General features: G+C 50.5%; 1 protein-coding gene across 1 annotated transcript in view; it reads left to right on the top strand.

The window, feature by feature from the left end:
* The window catches only part of STK32C (serine/threonine kinase 32C), a 78892-nt gene that overhangs the window by 31653 nt on the left and 27870 nt on the right, over positions 1-19369 (top strand). The window contains exon 2 of the mRNA XM_032191007.1: positions 8858-8913. Coding sequence (XP_032046898.1) covers positions 8858-8913 — 56 coding nt within the window. The remainder of the gene's footprint in view (positions 1-8857; positions 8914-19369) is intronic.

Raw genomic sequence — 19369 nt, 5'->3', positions numbered from 1 at the left:
TAGGTTTGGTTGGCAATATTGCCTGCCCACAGAGCAGCGGAAACATGCACCAGTTGTGTTCCCCGTTGTCTTTAGCAGAACCCCAGAACAGCTTCCTGCTGTGCACGGGAGCGAGGTGAAGCAAGCCAGCTGTGCCCCTATGGTTATTGTTGCCCATGCCCGCGGGTGCCTGGCAACTCGGTCCCTCCCTTCTGTCCCGCAGGCTCAGCCTCCCCGGATCAGGCTGAGGTTTGCAAAGGAAAAACTTTTGATTTGAAATGGGAATGGCAGAGTTGCCCCAAACTTTACTCAGCCAAGTTTTCAGGAAAACTCGAAACATTAAGATTTTTTTTCTTTCTTTTTTTTTTGTAATTTGATGTGGGCGCTTTCCATCAGAGCCAGTCTCGATGGAAGCTGGCTGTGAGCTTCCCACCAGGGCTCGGGCTCGGCTGGCGGTGCTGTGCTGGTGGTGCAGGCATGGAGCAACGCTTCCCTGCACGCCTGGTGGAATCGCTGAGCAGGAGCTGTCGGGAAGGAGTTCTCCAGCCACAGGCATGCGAGGGGCAGGCTGCAGAGCAGGGGGCTGAGCCCTGGGTGCAGGGATTGCAGGGGCGCTGCAGGTGCTGGAGCTGCTCCCGTGGCTCTGGAGCAGGGGCAGGTGGCGGGGCGCAAGGGCTGCAGCTCCTGCACGGCTGCTTTGGCAGTGTTTCAGAGGATTTGGGGAAAAAAGCTTGGTTTGGGTGACCTGAAACTCAGAATTTTCAGTAGAGAAATCAACGCTTCATTTTGGATCAAATATTTCATTGTGTTTAATTCTTTATTCCTTTTACCTCTTAAATTCAGATGAAAAGGGAGGTCTGCTCTGCAGAAAAGCACAGTCGCAGCCAGTTTTGTAAACACTGCAGAAAAAGGAGAGGCTTTGCCACCTCCCTACACACAGCAAAAAATGAAATTAAACTGAGAAAGTGAATTATGTTTTGGGCGAGACATCTTTGTAATTTTTGTTGAAATAAATTTGTGTAAAGCTGTGTAGCTGTGCCGAGGTGCCTTCTGTTCACTTGAGGGATTTCAGCAGCCACAGCCCAGCCCCGAGCACCGCAGAGCCGAAATGTTTCACCAGGCACCTGAAGTCAGCCGTTTGTCATCGATCACATATGTTGCAGAAACATTAAGTAACAGTTAGCAGATGTTTATTGCTAATGTTACACTACTATGAACATGCTATAACAGCATTCTTTTTTTTGCAAAATCAGTGTTAGTTACTTGAAGTAAAATTCCATAAGCTGGAGATCACATCCGATCCGCCAGCTAGATTAAAGATGGAAGCTGAATTTGGAATTGAGTTAATTTGTTTGCCGATGTAAGGTGACATGCCTTGCAGGAGGAACGTCTTGGTGCCTTTTAGTGAAAGTCCTCCCCACGTGCTTACCAATTGGTCCCATTACAAACTGCTGATTTGGCACTGAACTCCTAGAGAAGACGGGGAAGAAAAAGCCCCTTTAGCCTGCATTAACGCCAGAGGGCTGGACGAGCCCTGTGCCCTGGCGAGGGCCCTCCTGGTGGCACCGTGCGGGTGCCAGGAGGTGCGGCAGGGCTGCTGGTGGTGGCAGCAGCGTGTCCCCAGGGCCTGCGGCTGGGCTGTGGGGACACGGTGCCACGTGTGCCGCGTGGTGCCCCTCCTGCCCTGGCAGAGTCGGGGCCGCGGTGGCCCAGGGGTGGTGTTTGGAGGCTCAGTGCAGGTGTATGGGTGTGGATGTGATGTGGGAGTGTTGGCTGTGAAGTGCCTCAGGTCCCCGTGCCCCCTGCTGATCTGAAGTGATGAAATCCAGCTCTGATGGGCAGCTGCACGGAAGGAAGCAGGAAGGTGAGGAGTGAGGAGTCTTTCTGCCTGTTACCTGATCACTTCTTCCAGGCGTGTGTCTGTATGTTTTTCCAGAAGCCTTTTCTGCAGGCTTTTATGTTGAAATTACAAAGGCCATCGCTCTGCAGACAGGCACGATCCTGCTCTGATCCGCACTAAAACCGAGCAGCATCACGCCCTGTAGTTCTGCCCAGGGAGTGGGTTTTCGCCCTGCTTGGCGTGTGAGAGCCCACCCGGGGGGTAGCCTGGGTTCAGGAGGAAGGGCCGGCGGTGTGCTCCTGCTGCCAGCACATACGGAGGAGGAGCTGTGCCGCAGGGAGCGGGGAGGTGACCGGGAGGGGACATTTTGTTCCTTCTTCTTTTCCCCCACGCGGCTGGAAGAACCCGACTCGGTAATTACAATGGAACCGTCCCAGAATTAAATGGCTCAAATAACCTTCCTGATGCTCTTGTGCTATTCTGGGAGAGAGAGCGGGGAGAGATGAAGAAAAATAATTACTGGTGCCGCGGAGCGAGAAGTGGTGATTATCCCATAGCTCCAGCCGGGCGCTGAGCTGGCAGAGCCAGAGCCACCGCTCAGCCCGGCTGCTGCTCTCCTCCTCCCGCTCCTCCCGTTGTGCCACCCGTGCTGCCCTGCCCGTGCTCCCTTCCCGGCTGTGCAGGCAGGGGCCTGGGAGCAGAGCGTGCCCGCAGCTCCTCTCTGCGGGTCTCACTGCTCGCGGAGAGCAGTCGGGAGAAATGTCACGGGTGGGACCGAGGTCACCTGCGTGATCGTGCAGTGCTAGGGCAAGGGGTGCTGACTTACAGCTAAAAGAGCTTGAATAACTCAGCATGGGAAATCAGCCCGGGGCCTTCTGCTGTGCCCGTGTGGGTAAAGGCCCCTGGCTCTTGCCCCGAGGAGCAGAGCGAGCTCTGGGGCACTGCCCTGGCTGCCGGCGCCTTCCTCAGTGCTGGTACCTTGCTCCTCTGGTCCCTGTCTCCTTGTTTCTTCTGGTGTTTTAAGCTCACGTTCTCAGATATTAAGCACAGTTAAGATGCAAAATATAAGGTAAAAACTCCTCCAAACATTTTTTTACCTCCCCGAGTTGCTGCCGTGAAGGCAGGGAGCTGTTTTCTCTGCCACACCAGCGTTCTCTTGCAGTCCTTGTGCGTCCAAGCCCGTACTTCAGCATCAGCTTCTGAAACGTGCGCCTGCCCCAGGAAACAGATTTCAGGTTTGCTACAATGACACATCCAAGGAGCTGGAATAAAAACAGTGTGTTCCTGTCATACCTCACAGGGCTCTAATTAGCAATCCTTTCAGCCCAGATACGACGCTGCCGTGATCAAACGGCTGCAGCCCCGCTCTACTTCAGACTCGGTGCACTGGCAGAGTTTGACAGCTTCCCAGCGAGATTTCGTTCCAGCTGCTCGAGCAGCTCTCCCTCCCACCGGCACCCTCCGGGCAGTGCCTTCGCCCCCACGGTGGGGCAGGGGGCTCCTCGTGCACAGTGCCCTGCGCCCAGGGGCACGAGGTGCTGCGGCTGTCCTGCCGTGAGCTGGGGCAGCTCCGGCTGCACGGAGGCGGCTCGGTGCCTGCCTCGTGTGCAGCACCTCTGGGCAGGATGTCTCGCTGCTGTCTCGCCTTGGTGGCTCCTGGTAGGGCCACGTGTGGCAGCGCGGGACCAGCTCTCATGGTAGGACACGGCACTGCTGGGGAGCGGCGCCCTTCTGTTCCAGGGGTGAACGATTAGCGTTGGCTTGGCTTTAATAATCATCTTCTGTAGGAATAGCAGCTCCATATGCAGACTTGAAATAGTGTATTTAACACGGAGATAAATGTGTGCTTTCAGCAATGTCCAATAGAGAAAATAATGCTCTAGATACGAGCCCTAGAAATGCACCCAAGCACTGTTCACAAACCATTGCATCCTCACCTGAGCTCTGTCGACCTGGAGGAGGGAAACAAAAATCTCTTTGGCCTTGGCCTCGGGGTGCTAGTTGGTTACTTTGGTCTGGGTGGGCCGGAGGAGGCTGGTGAGCCCCATGGGCCTCAGGAACAGGCACCCCCTGAGCTGCAGGGGTGAGTTGTGGGGATGGCTGCGCAGCCTGCAGCCTCGTTCACCCCTCAGCATGCGGGAGAGAGCACGTGCTCGTGGCCGTGCCTGTGGCCAGCACTGCCATGAGCTCATTTGGTGCTCGCTAACCTGTGCCAACAGAGCTTGGCTGGGCGGTTAATGATCAGCCAGGTCACCCCTCTGGGTGGCTGTCAGCACACAGCGCAGTTCTGGCAGCAGTGGGGTTTGCAAGGCGAGCCGTTCGCAGCAGACGAGGTGCAGCAGACGAGGTGCCGTGCTGCTCCTGGCGGTTGCTGCTGCCTCCCGAGCTTGCTGAGGAAGAGGCAGATGAACGCAGTACACTGGCATGCGTATGGAAGGCTTCCTGGCCAATGCAAACAGCCGTTCTGCGCTAATTAGGAATGGGTTGTGGCCAATGCAAACATTCTCGTACCCAGTATCAATAACCCAGTCCCCTAAAATGTCTGCAGTTGCTTTGTGTGCTATGTTTGGTTCCTTGCAGAGTCAGAGATTCATTTTCATCATACAATAACTTACTGTTTTTACATGACTTTGGAGTTGCTTCCTAATAGTATGTTTGAATCCTTAGTTTCTAAAGGGTTTCATTTATAGCACCGGGCTTGTATTATACCTTTAATTTCTTTCATTATCTACCAGCATTCCCTGAGTTCCTGGGTAGTTAATGCTCACTTGAGTTCCCTGTCAGTCACGTTATTCTGTATTTCCATTTTTCTCCCCCATGCAATCTTCTCTGTCGATATGAATAGGTAAAACAGATCAGCCTTAGATGTTGGAGACCAAACGTGTGCCTTTCCAGCACACAAAGGAAAGCAGGGATTTCTTGTGCCACGTGGAGCCTTTCTGCTAGAGAATTGATGCTGCGTGTGAGACCGCTGCGAGGGCCCTGGAGGAGTGGAGCAGAAGGGCTTCAGACGTGGGGAGGATTGCTGGTATTGTTCCTCACTCGTCTTTCCTCCCCTTTCTCCAACAAATACCTTTTTTTTTTTTTTTTTTTTTCCAAGCAGCTTTTACCTCACCTAATTTTTCTGATCTTTCCAATTCATTCAGACTCATCCTCAGAAGCTTTTTGTGTTGAGCCCTTCCTGTCCCTCTGCTGTCCTGCCACAGATCTTAGCAGGCTCACTGCTGCCTTTGGAAACTTCTGTGGGTTTCTGTTGCAGTGACATCTGCGCTTAGATGTCTTTGTGCTACTTTCCCCATCTGCCCACTGTCCTTGCTCAAGCCCTGCCCCTGGCTCTAAAACCTATTCCTGACCCGATGTCTGTGGGTCCTGCACCGGTTCCTTCAGTTCCATGCCCATTTCTCCCCCTGTGCTGCCTGCTGGCCCCGGTTCCCTGCGGGCTGGCTGCTCTCAGGGTCCCTCCGCTGCCTCCTGGCTTTGCAGAGGGGCCCTTCCCTTCTGGCTGCAGTCGATGTGTGTTATTGCTTTTAGGTCTATCTAACTCTGCTTCCTTTGAGCTGAAACTCCTGGCATTTTTTGGCAGCAAACTTGTGGTTAGCGTGGCTGCGTACGAATGTTTCTACATCAATTACTGTGGTGTTTTCTTCCCGAGCTAGGCTGCAGTAATATAATAGGTAGACATATGCTATTAATTATGCCAACATATAGAAGTGCATTAATAGAGAGACCTGATCGTGCTGTAATTGTCCTACAAATTTATTGTTAAAAAAATCAAAAGAGTATTTTGTATGTCTTTAGCCCCATAGAGAGTCATTCTTGGAGCTGAGACCTCACAATTTTTACTGATGAAGCTGAAAAACATGCAGATAAATAGCGAAAGGTTGTCTCGGTCCTTAAAAAGTGGTACCAAACTTTCTGTTTTCCCCAGATTTGAGGATGCTGGGTATCAGGTTTAATAACCATGCTCACTGTTTATCTACTGTTAATACCAGGACCTTCACTTGGTGCCCACCAAGTATCTGAAGACTTGCTGTATTTTCTCTTGTCATACTTTGATATTTTGTAAAGAAATACAGAACGAACAGCAAAAATCTCGAAAACATTCCTAGTTTTAAGATAGTAAAGTCTAAAAACTCATGTGTGTCGTATTGAGGCATGCTCATCCTTCTGCATAAAAAGTTGTTGCAGAGAAGCACATCCTCCACTCTCTGTATTTCCCTGGCAGATAGGAGCCGTGGCTCCAGCCTGCTTTATAACTCAGTACAGGCAGTGATTACAGTGAGACCTTAATTGCAGGGATGTCACGCAGCACCTGGCCCTCTCTTGCCAAGGGGGCTGGATGTGGCTCGGGGAGGCCCAACAGGCACGAAAAGCCCTGCGGCCCTGCTGTCCTCGTGGTCGGGGGGCTGAGAACAAGGCGAGGCTGCGCTAGGCAAATCCTGGTCACGGCTTTTATCTGTGTGCTTCACGCTGCAGTGCCTGATGTCAGGAAGAGGCATGTCTCGAGGTAAATGCCAACACGTTACGTCCAGCACTTCACTGAGAAGGTGCTACGCTGCTAACGAGCTGTTGCAGAAGCCAGTAGGAGTATTTAGCTTGGCTTCTCCAGGAGGAGCTGTGGAAATACCCGCTGGGGAGCTGAGCACACGGCGGCGTTGGGTGGCGGTGCCACTGCCGTGCCATCATTAGCTGCGGGGCGGATTCCGGGTCCCTCTCGTGGGTCCCTGTGGCCAGGCCCCGTGCTGTGCCCACAGGCTGTGCCCCCCAGGCCCCGTGCTGTGCCCATGGGCTGTGCCCATGAGCCGTGGCCCCGTGCCGAGGTGGCTGCTTATCAGCTCCCGCTGCGGGGAGCGTGCGGCACGAAATCCCTCCCTGGCGCGGTGAGTCAGGCTCCTACAGATCACCCCCAGCAGCCAGCTCTTCCGGCTGCTGGTGCGCGGCAGCCTTCTGCCAGCTCACAGAAAGAGGAGGCTGGAGCACATCACTGCTCCGGGAGGGCTCGGGATTTCGGTTTCGGGGATGATCAGAAATGCTGTGGTGCTGTGTCGTCTCTTTTAGAAATATCATGCGCAAAAAGCAACGTGCTGCTACTGTGCTTTTCTTACGCAAATGTTGAGGTTTGCTTTTTACTTATTGCAGTTAATAATTCCTAAAGAAAAAAAATGAAACTGGAAGAAAGTCGAGTTCATCTGACATCATCTGTACTTCAAATCAGCAGGCTGGTGTCTTTAATTTATTAAAAGCGCTGTCTGCTGAGAGGTTCAAGGGCCTGGTAAATATTCATATCTGGATTTGTTTCTTGACTGCTGACTGGAGCATGCTTTCCCTATCAGTTGTAGCCATGGATACACAAGAATGACAGTTTGGGGTTTGTTTTCTAGGCGGCGATGCTTTTCTGCACAATCTTCCAAACATTGTAATAAAGAATTGTCGAAAGCCGTCCTCCCAAAGGGGTCGCAGATCACGAGCACTGGCGCAAAGTTTGATTGCGAATGGCTGACCGTGCTCCAAACACGCTCACCGTAATCGGGTTTCCCCTTCGAACATTTCCAGTGACCACAGGTCAGTAATGGATTAGCGTGCATCTGGAAAAGAACTGGATCTGTTGCCCAGAGTGCTTCAGCACTGCGTGCTCGGGCTCTGGATTTCAGCTGGAGTGTTCACGACCAAGCCGTAGCCGTGGTCTGTGCGTTGTCTGTGCACACATTGTGGGGTCAGGGCGGCAGCAGCTCCCCGGCACCTGGTGGGGTGGCCGCTGGAGTCACCTTGGCCCTCAGGGCCCGGGGGAGCGGGCCTGGCGTGTGGGCGACGTGTGGCAGGAGCCGGGCCAGGCGCTGTTCTCAGTTCCATTTGGCAAAGTTTGCCGAGTTCTTCTGCAGAAAATGTCCCGCAAGAGTGACAATAACAATATTTTGGATATAAGCCTAGCACAAGAGGATAATAGGAACTCCACGGGCATGTGTGGGCTTTTGATTCATCCTCGGAGATGACGGGTGTGCATGTATTAAAGCTATGGGAGTGGGACTCGGAGTATTTATAGTGAATTCTTTGCTCCCACTCTTCCTGTGTGATTTCTGTCTCTGCTGTCAGTCACACGTGGGTCGGAGCACTCCTGCCCATCTCACCTGTCATTTGTGCTGGAAATCCCCAGGCCCGTAACAAGCCTTGCTCTTGGTCCAACTTTCAGAGCTGTATGGGGAGGAAGGAAATCCCTAGGGTCCATTGCAGGGCCGGGATCTGATGGTGGGTGTGCTGGAGGGTCACGGGTGGAGAGCTGCAGGCACAGCCCAGCCCGTGGCCGAGCCTCTGTGGAGCGGCTGGGTGTTTGGGTACAAACTCCAGTTGGATGGTAGCAGAGATTGTATCGTTATTGTTAGAAACAGACATTATTATTTTTTATTTAAGACCAGTCTTAGGTCGTAGCAGCAGCTTGGTAGATGACTTTGTTTGCGGCAGTTGCTGGTGAAGGCAGTGGCTGCGGTGTTGTATCTGCTCTGTCCCTCCTGTCGGTACTCCTCACTGTGGCTCTGGAGCAAATCCCAGATCTGGTACGGGTGGGTTTGCACATGCAGAGTGGAATCCTGTCCCCATCCTGTAAATGTTGCCTTCGGAAGGCACCAACAGCACACCGACTGTTTGTGTGCACAGGCGGTACTGAGCGGGGGCCGGGCGAGCAGGAGTGGCGCGGCCGAGGGCTTGGGGCGCGGTGGTGTCCTCGTCACCGGGGCTCCCTGGGCCTGCTCCCTGCTCGGGGTGATCCCGTGGGGTCCCTCCGGTACCGACACAGGTTGGGGCTGTATTAACTGGTGCTAAACCTCCTGGTTAGCAAACTGATTGACCGTGTTTGTTAGCAACCTCAGGCAGGTAAAAGGAAAGACCACGGAAAGAAAAGTAACCGGTGTCCTGCATCTGCACAGCAGGCGGTGATCTCTAGTAAAGCTTGGCTATTGCTCTTTGCATATCTCCTTGCCTTTTTAAATACACAATCTTTGTAGTAAAGCCTTTACAAATTTAAACTGTTTTTTCTTTGTCTTGTAGTGAACTTTGACCACTTCCAGATTCTCCGGGCGATCGGGAAGGGAAGCTTTGGCAAGGTAGGCTTGTTCGCTCCGTCTCAAGTTCCCCTGTACGTTTTATCAGGTGTCTGCTGTTAAGTGCTTACTGCTTACTGAAACAGTAATGTTGCTGAAATGAATTATTTTAATTGTGGGATGATGGCTGCTAAGTAAACACAGGAGGAATGCATTCGGGAGAATGCTTTGTTGCCATAAGGCATTGCTTTAGTTCTTGGCATCTTGGTGAAACAGCTGTATTTTAGATTACGAGCACAATTGTGATCATTTTGTGGCAAGTATTCATTATGTTTTCTGTTCCTGAGGGGGCTTGTTGGTAGCGAGCAGCGACAGTTGGTCGGGAAGGGGCTGGAAGCTGTTCTGGGAGATGGATGGGGCTGACACGGTGTGGTCGGGAGGGTTCTCCGAAGCCTCAGGCAGTTTTCCCACTCAGAAATGAGTTCTGCCTAAGAGTTTTTGTTGATTATTTTTAATATTTTTTTTTTGCCAAGTATGTGGGAGAAGGTGGGGGATGATGATCAAAAAGCTGGATAGCTCTGAAGACCAATTGTTTGGTTTGCTGGTTTATATTCCTTCTTCATTCCCTTTTTCACTGACTCTCTGTCTCACAGCATTTTATACCTTCTGTTTGCACTGTGAGCCGAAAGCTCAGTGTGCGTGTGTACATGCATGAGACTTCGCTGCATTCCTACAGTTTCACAGTTATTTTGTCAGCTGTGTTTTACCTTGTCCCAGCGGTAGCCGTGTTCCTGTTTAGCCAAGACACCTGCATCCGATGGGCAGGAGCCCTGGAGCAATAGCCCTGGTCAGGATTCATGGAAGTTGCTGAGTTTGGTTTGTTGTAATCTTCTCATGCGGTTCCATAGCGTGGGGCTTTGCACCAGGGTTGTGTTAGGTTGGGGCAGGGAAATGCACCTTTGGTTGGGCAAAACGTGTGGAATATTAAACATGTAAAGTAGCACTAACTCGTTTAGAGGATGGTGCAGGCACCTCCGTGTCTCCATGCACTGCTAAGATAAGCTGACCACGAGTTGGTCGGCCAGCAGAAAGCTGTATCCTCTCATTTCTGTCTGGTCTGGTCGTCTCAGCTGGTTTCTGCCCGTCCTGCTTTGATCAGCAGCTCTCTCTGTGTGGGTAAGGAAGGCTGGACGCGGTGCAGGAGGTGAGCTGTGCTGTGCTGCACTCCCTCGCTCTGCTCCTGGCAGCTCCCCCCAGCCTGGGGCATGCAGCACCACCCCCTGCGTTCCCTGCAGCTCCAGCCCCTGCCCCAGATGCCTGGAGACTTTGCAAAAGCAGAAACATCTCAGGATATCTGAGACCTGTTTTGCCAGAAGAGATGAAATTTTTACCAATTGCTGGTATTTTAATATCTTTTAGATGTGTCAGTAGCATGTCTTGAGAAACAACAGATGTACATTCCTGGCCATGGTCTTGGTGAGGTGCAGTCCAGTTCTTAGGGCTGGGAGAATGGGCGCTGCCAGTAGTAGCCCCGCCGTTAGCACTACTTGCTCGTGAAGATGTTTCCTTGCAGCCTGAGTTAACTGAGGTTTCTACTGCATCGCTCTGGCATGCTCAGGGCGCAGCCTGCCCACACAGATCCCTGCCTGGCTTCATTGTGAATTCCCATGGGATGAGGGCTAATGGAAATGTTATGCCAACTGCAGCGTAAGGCAGGGAGAGGGTGGGTTTGAAACAGTCACCCACAACTGCACTCCTGTCTCTTTAGCAAGAAGAGGCAAAAGCTGAAGGCAGAGCTACATCAGATTTCTGAGGTTATGTTAGATGATGAAGAATGATTAGATACAAGCACAGGTCCTTCCTTAGCATAGCAATATAAAGGTACAGCAAACAGCAGGGGAAAGTCTGTCCAGATGCTTCTGGCAAGAACAGGAAACCTGAGTCTTATGACTTCTGCTTATTGTCAAAGACCAAAAACCTAAATCAAAACCTTACTAAAAAATAGTGGCTAACATTTTTTTGAGGTCATATGAGGAGACTCATCCTTCCAGATGTAAACTTTCCAGAGAAAAGAGATTGATTCTGGTGAGCAGCAGCACTGTGTGCTGGAAAATTACTTCTACTCACAATGAAAAAAGGAGAAAAATTATTCTTGTCTCAGGGCAGGACCTTTTGGGCTTTGGAGAGCTGCTCCTCATGGCTGCTTCCAGTTCTGTTTAGGTTAAAGAAAGACTAAGTCTAGCGTGTAGCAGTCCATCAGCCATCTGAGCTGTATATACAGTTTCAACAAAATGCTGAAATGATTCATCTGTCATCCTTCTGGATAATTATGTCAATATGCTAAATTTCTTTTGATATTGGGAAAAACTTTTTGCTTTTACAAAATCATTTAAAACTTGAATTTAATTATGGAAAATGTGGAACTACCTGCCTGAAAACTGTTACTTGGAATATACATGTATGAGTGATTTAGTTGCTTTGGTTGGTTTAAGCACTGTGTGCTCACATCCAGGAAGGTTTTTAGGAGCCAATGTCTTACTGAGAGTGTGAACCATGCATGTGCTCATGTGGGACCTGTGGAATTTGTCATCTAGTAGTGAAGGGACCTAGTCAGCACCCTGCTGCTGGGTAGCTCTGGGCAGTGCATTTGCTTTTCCAGATTTTTGTTTCCACTCTCATTTTGTGCACCTCTCAGAACAGACCGCATGGTCCTTGGTACAGGCACTGGACAAAACAAAGCAAAAGGGAACCCAGAAATTGCCTTTGAAGAGACTGGAGTGTCCCTGAACTTCATCTCTGGGATGGCTGCAAAAACTGACTGATTTTTCTATGCTCAAATTAAGTTTATCCGTGTTTGAGGTACTATTAATCAAATGAAGGTTGTGCTCAGTTCCTTACTCAAATTAGCAAGTTTACAACATTCCCATATGTATTAGAGATAGCATTATTTGGCTTATAGTATTTTAATAGGAGTGTTACGTTTCTCAGGCAGCAGAAGTTGCTCCAGTTTTAACTGGGCTGTGACCCGAGGAGCCAGCAGCCAGGAAAGGGCTTTCAGAATTTGATGCAAGTTTTGATCCATTCTGCTGATGGGAAGCTTGCTCCGAGGTGTGGTAGGCTTCAGGAGAGACAGCGTGAGACATGGAAGTCTCAGAAGGCATTAGTTCCTTTGTAGGTATCTTGACATCTCTCTTTTAAAAGCTGACCTTTCCTGGGTTCAGGCTTTTTCAGCTCGAGCCAGGAGGCAGAAAGGCAGGTTGTTCTCCCCGAGGTTTTCCTTTTATCTGAGCTTCCATATGTGCTCCTAATCAGCTACCACCTTTTTTATTTTTGCCAGGGATTAAAGATCTGGGGTTATGGGGAATTCATTATTTTCACTTTACTGCTGTGAAGAAATAAAAGCATATCCGAAGTTCCTCAGCTCGAGTTTATGTCTGCTGTTGGAAATAGGGGTGAATCCAGGCTGGCAGGAAGAGCAGTGGGAAGCAAACACACATTGTCACAGGCGGCGAGCCCCACTCCTGGGTCACCCCCCGGGCTGTGGGCACAGGCACTCACCTGGGGGCCCTTGCCCCTCCTGCTGCAGTGTTTGGCCCCGTGGCTGGCTTCGCTTTGCTTTCCACGTGCATTTGACCTGGTCAGTATATTAACGAAGGCTCACGAAAACAAGTAACCTGCAAAGATGGGAAGTTAAATTCTGGCACTGGTTTGCCTGATGAAGACAGTCACGTCCCCACGCGGTGAGGTGTTCCCACCGCCGGGCTGCTCGGCTGCCCCACACAGCTCCTGCCAGCTCCAGGGAGGGACCTCTCCAGCCAAAGCTTGCTCTTAACGTTGTTTGCTTTGCAAAAGTGCTTTAACTTCATGACTTTGTTGCTTTAATAATTCAGACAGCCTGAAGCTGGGTATTGTAAAACTTTAATCCATTTTCTAAAGGTCATAGATGCCCATCCAGTAGATACACGATAGATAAAATTCCCCTGAAGTCTCTTCTCAGCCGAGTGTCTCTTTGATATCAACACAAGCTTTATCCTTTCTCCTTTTTTTCCCAGTTTTATAAACGTTGGATTTTCTTCCCCTAAAAGAAAGGCTAGAAACATAATCCTCTGACATTAAACCACCACGGATATTTTTTTTCCCTTTTATTTCTCATCCCGTGCTGGAGCAGGTGCAAGGCCGAGGTTACATTGGTGCTGTGGGTGTCTTCAGGCCGCGTGTCGCTCCAGATGCCAGCCCCACAGCTTGCCCCACACCTCCCAGCAGAGGGACACGTCCCGGGGGGCACCACAGGAGGAGGTGCCCTGGCCACAGCCGGCCGGGGACAGCCAGGCGAGGGGCTGGGGGTGGTGTGGGGGTCTCCGCAGACACAGAGGAGCTGGCACAGTTCAGGGCCTGTTCTGAACTGGTCCGATGTGCTCCAGCAATACCTTGCTATTCGTGTCTCAAGTTGTGGGAGCAGCAGGAGGGAAATTATTCGGCAGCTTTTTCTGCTATATGGTTGTGAACATTTTCATCTGGAATGAGGTCTGGGACATGGTAATGCACACTGCACCAAGGACATGTTTGGGATTTCTGGAGGATCGGCCTCTTTAAGATAGTGATTTACAGCAAAAGCTACCCGCTGTTGTTATCATTATATACCCGGGCCCTTATTAATCCTTGCGTCTGAAACTGCCTGGGGTTTATTTCGGCCCCCGGCGTTCCTGGTGGATGAGTCACGTCGGCGTGGGGTGCAGGTGGGACGGAGGTGGGACCGATGCTGCCGCCGGCAGCTGGGGGCCCGTGGGCTGGCAAAGCAGCGTTGGAGAGCAGAGGGTGGAAACAGCCACCTCCCGAAACCCGCTGGGACCCCGTGTGCCCCCCTGCAGGCAGCGTCCCGCCGGCTGCAGCCCTCCGTCCCGCACTGCCCCGGAGGCACGGCCTGCCGCGGTGCTGCCTGGGCTCCCGGGAGCTGGCTCCTGGGCAGGGTCACTCCGCTCTGCGCCTTCCTCGTGCAGCTTCTCAGCTTGCCACTTGGATGCCGCTGTCCTCCTGAGCCCTGAAACCTGCTGGTTCCTGCTCGGTGGAAGACTGGAGGAAAACGGGATGCCAGTTTAAATGATGGTGTTTGGAGGTGATGTTTGTTCTCGAATAGTGTCCAACCCTGAGCGCACTCCAGTTTGTCCACCAGTCCTTCCCATCTTGTCTCAGGGAAGTGCCCTGCGTATTTTGATGAAGCCTCTTGATGGGATAAGGATGGCTTTCCTGGGGCAGTGTTTGTACTGTACTTACTCACAAGTGCACGTTCCTGCTCACATGCCTTCCTCCTTACACTTCGCTTCCTAGGTGATGAAGGGCAGGCACAGACAGCACCTTGGTGGTGTTCTTTGGGCTCTGGTGAAAGCTGGGAAACACACCACAGGTCATGTATACAACCAAGAATAACATTTTGGTGTGAGCTAGCCTATCCCCTTTATTGACTACGAAATAAACCATAGGATGTTTCACTCTGCTCACTCCCCAGCACTTGGCAGATGTGCTCCACATTGGGCTTGCAGAGCTGTTGGGGACAGCGCCTGCTTACCCCTGCCCTGAAATGTCACCTTCTCCTGTCATTTCTCATCAAAGTGCTCCAGCACTGGATAGGATCTAGTGTCTGTTACCAGAATAAAGCCTGTCTGGATTAAAACAGACCAGTGAACTTGGTATGATGAACTGATGAAAAGTCCTTGGCACTTAATCACAGAGTTTAATTAGTGATGGAGCCTTTCCTTCCTTCTGGGGCTGTCTTTTGCGTCGTCTCATTGTTTTTCACAGAGCCGAGACGAACTTTTATGCCTTCTAGACATCCACCCTTCTGTGAAATTTGGCTGAAACTGGCCAACAGTTCTAAAAGTCAGTAGGAGTAAATATGAAAAAAATCACATATCCTCATCTTCTTAGCGAACCAGACACAAATGTTTAATTCATGAAGCCTCGTGTGAAGGCAGCAGACTCAATCCCTTGCGGCGTGAGCCTGCATTGTAATGCAGTTGGCAGCGGAGCTCCTCTGTGGGAAAACCTGCGTCCTGGGCTGCAAGGACAGCGGCTCTGGACGGCGGGGTGGTGGTGATGTCCCCGGGCACCCCGTCACACCTTGGGGCTGTGGGCAGACACCTCGGGGGGTCGGTACGCCAGCACTATTTGTATGTGGGACATTGGCGGCGTGATGAACTGTCAGTAGCAGTCATAATGGTAGGACGTGATTGAAAAGGGTAGGGAGAAGGGTACTGAATGATCCCGTCTTGCACCTCTGTCATCCTGGCCTCGCTCCTGCTCTTTAATTTTGTTGGCCCCGGGGATGTAACTAGTGCCTTTCCCTGGCATCCAAACAAGTTGTGTTTTGTTGTATTTTTTCCAGTGCTTTTCTATCCCCTACCACCTACCAACTGCACAAAATGGAATGGAAACACGAAATATAAAATGCCTTTAATTGTATGTAATTTTATGTAAAGCTTTCGGTTTTCCAAAAGCCAAGCATTAAGTGAAAAGGAAAAGGAAGCTTGTCACCCTGAGAGGGGTATAAAAGGAGAGGCCCGGCACGGGCCCGGCGCTGCTTGAGGTGGGCCAAGGCTTCACCGGGCTCTGCGCGTTTCCTCGATGCCTGCTCAGTCCTAAAGTCACGCAGTGACAGGCATATGTAATGCTTTCCTACGGCAGTTTCCAAAAGGTCGTTAGTGGGAGGAAGCCTAGACAGCAAATCCATAATACATCTTCCACATGACATGTTTGTGTACAGACTGTGAAGTTCTTGTTTGCTATAAAGAGTAAAATGATGCAGTGCCGCTACAGTGCAGGCAAAAGAAACAGCTCCCAGGAGGGTGCAGCTCAGTCCTGTGAGCCGGAGGCACAAAGCCAGGCTTTCGTAGGGGCATTTTCTCTGTCCTCTGCAAAATCCCATGCAAGAGTCCCACAGCTGTGTCCAGCTGCCCCAAATGAGAGCAGCAGCGACGTCCTTGTGGATGGGAACATCTGGCACGTTCTCACATGCCCTTTTGCAAACAGGTGTTTTTTTCCAATTACTTGTGGCTACGGCAAATAAATCTTTGATTATTGTATTTGCACGTTGACATCGTCATGTCCAAGCCAGCGCCCTGACAGCTTAGGACCACAGGCTGGACCCTTTAGGACATCATTCTGCCATATTCCTGGCCTGGTTTCTTTCACATCATTATCTCTGCCCAGACTTGGGTGAACCATGAGCTCTCGTTTGTGGTCTCCTGCCAGACGAAAGCCATGCTGTGTGCCCCGGGTCTGAAGACAGGGCTGCTTTCGTTGTTCGGACACAGAGGGGGCCCTGCGGCAGCTGCCCTCGGCCGTGTCTCTGGCACAGGGGTGACTCTGCCAGGAGCGTGCTCCAGAAGTGCTGCAGGGGATGGATCCCCTGGGCCCGGGCGAAGGAGCAGTGTCCTGAGGCAAACCACGAGGCTGCATCTGCCTGTCGGTACAGGGAATGGTTGTGTGGCTAAATAAATAGCTGTTTCCTGCTTGAATTCTGCCATGCTCTTACCCGTGACTGGTCTCAATATTAAATTCTCACAGTACCTCCTGCCCCCTGCCCCAGCTAAGCCACAAGTGCAGTCTCATTCCTAGACTTGGATTAAAAAGACCTTTCTGTGGATTTACGTCTGCTGGATGTCAGATGTCTTTGCATCAAACATTAATACCTGTGTTCAGAAGGGCCAGCCTAATTACGGGGTGGGCAGACAGAGAGCCGTAGGTCTTCTGAGGGGCGGAGGAGATGCTGTAACACCCATTGTGTGATGGCAGCAGATGCAGAAGAGAAAAAGCTGGAGGTCGTGTTCTTCCAGCATTGCTTGTAAGAGAAACTCCGGCTCGGCTGCATTCATCTGTAGTCTTTGCGAAGAGGCTGTGCCTCATCTGTGACGGTGCCTTTGACAGCTCCATGCCAGCAGCGCAGCCAACGTGCAGACTGCTGATCTAACATGGCCAACATTAAAACGTCTTGTTTTTAAAATAAAAAAAATGTGCCCTGCTTTGCTAATGTTAATTATAAATCTCTCAGTGGCTTAAATATGGCTAGCATTTGGATCTTTTCTTTGTTCTGACAAGCAATCATACAGTACACCCCCACAAGCTAGTTAATTGAACCAAGAGCATGGGATATTTCAGCATCAGATGCAGGATTTGGCAACAATTAAGCTAAATTGGATGTCCGAATCATCTGCAAGCCCTTAGAAGCTGCAGTTTATGAGTTTTGAGTATTCTGTTCGTGCTAGTGGTTGGACAATCCAATTACGAACCACTTAATGTCATAAATGATAAGTAACAATGTCCTCTGTTCTTATGAAATTTTGAACGTGTTAGCATGATACAGCAAATATTCCCTAAGCACTTCTGTATGAGTTTATTAGAGTAAATATTTTCTGGATTTACCCAGAGGATTATGGGGTGTGCCCTCGTTGTTATTCTAGGCAGCATCGTAGTTCAGCGATGTTTGTCGAATGAGCCGTGCTCCTTGTCTTCTCGTGATGTATTTGTTCTTGTGGACTGGATCAGCATTCAAAGAAGTCTGAAATTCTTGACTTCCTATGCAAGTGTCTGTGCACTGCTTAGAAGCAAATCTGTTTCTCACAGCAATTGTACGGACATAAATCCAGAGAAGCTGCACTGGGTACGGCTCCATTCTTCTGCCTTTACAGTGGTGAGTGCAGGAGCTGCCCACAAGCCAACAGCCGTAATTGTGATTTATTATTGATCATAAACATCGATGATGTTTGTCAGAGGCTGCCTTCCTTCTGCGGGTCATTGGCCCCAGTGGGAGGAAGCACCAAAATGATAGATTTGAGCTACCTGCTATTTTTTAAATCGTGTAATGTGCCAGGTCTCCTGTGTCTGCACGTGTCCTTTAAAAGTGGCAGGATGTGGTGCTGGCGTCAGATCAACTCATGTAAATGGTCGGTGTTTTTCCAGGCAGTCTTTATTTATACCTCTTATTCCCTGGGAAGCAGATGAGCCGTACAGTCCCACTACCTAATTGTATTATAGAAGATTTACAATTCGCCACATTAATCTTGGCTGGGTAGCCTCGGCTCTGGTTGTTTATGGGGCTCAAAGCCGTTATGTCTGACCACATTCCTTACCAAACGGGGATCTTGGTGTGCTTTGGTGTAAATACAGGTGAGTGTTTCAGCCACACTTTTCCCCTTTAGGCAGTGGTTCATATAAAGCAACCCCCTCGTGTCCGAGTGTGCCACCCAGTCCTTCCCATCACTGCAGCGTTGCTGCTTGTTCACCTGCACAGTGTGTGGGCACCGTCACATCTGATGCCTGTGAAGTGTGGCCAGAAAATACCTGGAATTGTCAAAGTGCACCATACTAGATATTTTCCAAAGGATTTTCATTCTCCCAGTGCCTGGAGAAAGTTTCCTTACAAAAGAAAAAAAAAAAAAGTGCCCTCGGAATGCCTGCTTGATGAGGAAGCATTTCAGGAAAGCAGCAACTCGTGCGCTGCACAAAGGGTAATGTTACTGGCAAAACAGGTGGGTGCTGCTCTCCCCAGGTGCTCAGGAGCTCAGTGTTTGTCTGGATGCTTTCTGATAATGAATTAATTCAGCCAAGCACAGTGCACTTCTCAGATGCTTGCCCAGGCACGGAAAGCTTTGCTCTGTCGCAGCTCAGGGACGGGTGCTGCGGGGGTGAGCTCGCCGGGTCCCTTGCATGTAGCACAAGCGAGGGGCTTGGCTGTGCACGTGGAAAGCTGTTCTGGAGCACTCCTGGCATCCTGGGCACCACCCTGCTCTTCGGCAGTGGAAAACCTTATTCCTAATGTGTCCAAACTGTTGTGCAATGGTACTCCATTTCGCATTTAATTCTCCCCTCAAGACTGATGGATCTGGGGGAAGGAGAGACAGAAATGAGTAATTCTCAACCTGAGCTATGTTCCTGGATTCTGTTCTGTCATTTAGGTACCTGCTTTTATTTATTTATTTATTTATTTATTTATTTATCTATTTATTTATTTATTTGGCTCTGTTGTATCTTTCTGAGCACGCTTTCAGCACTGGGCAGACAGGGAAACAAACAGGAAAACAGAAAGGTCAGGCTGCTCAGCCTGTCAGTAGTGAAGAGGTTCTTAGAGAACGGCCATAAAATAAAGGCTTTGTAAACAGCGGAAGTAGAATGTGATTTCCATTAGGTTTGAGTTCCTGAGTTCTGCTTTCCTCCATCTGTCTTTCCCTTAATAACGCTGTTGGGAAAACTCAGCGTGCGATGTGACTGTCCTGCATGGTTCAGGTGCTAACGTGGCAGTCAGGGGCTGTCACGTACAAGGCAGCAGAGGCAGTTTGCTTGCTTTTTCCTCGGGGGGGGGGGGCATTGCTTTGGGTTCTGTTTGCCTGATTTTTTACACAACCTGCAAGGAATCCATTTTTGCTAAGACATTTAGTCTCTTTCAGTCTTGGTTGAAGTTGGCTACTTCAAAAGTTACTGGAGAAGGAAGGCGCTGGGCAATCAGGACAGGCAGTTTGGTGGAAGTGCC

Source organism: Aythya fuligula, chromosome 7, assembly GCF_009819795.1.
Source record: "Aythya fuligula isolate bAytFul2 chromosome 7, bAytFul2.pri, whole genome shotgun sequence".
Classification (NCBI taxonomy): Eukaryota; Metazoa; Chordata; class Aves; order Anseriformes; family Anatidae; genus Aythya; species Aythya fuligula.
Note: the sequence above shows the minus strand (reverse complement) of the source record. Positions and strands in the feature narration are given on the sequence as shown.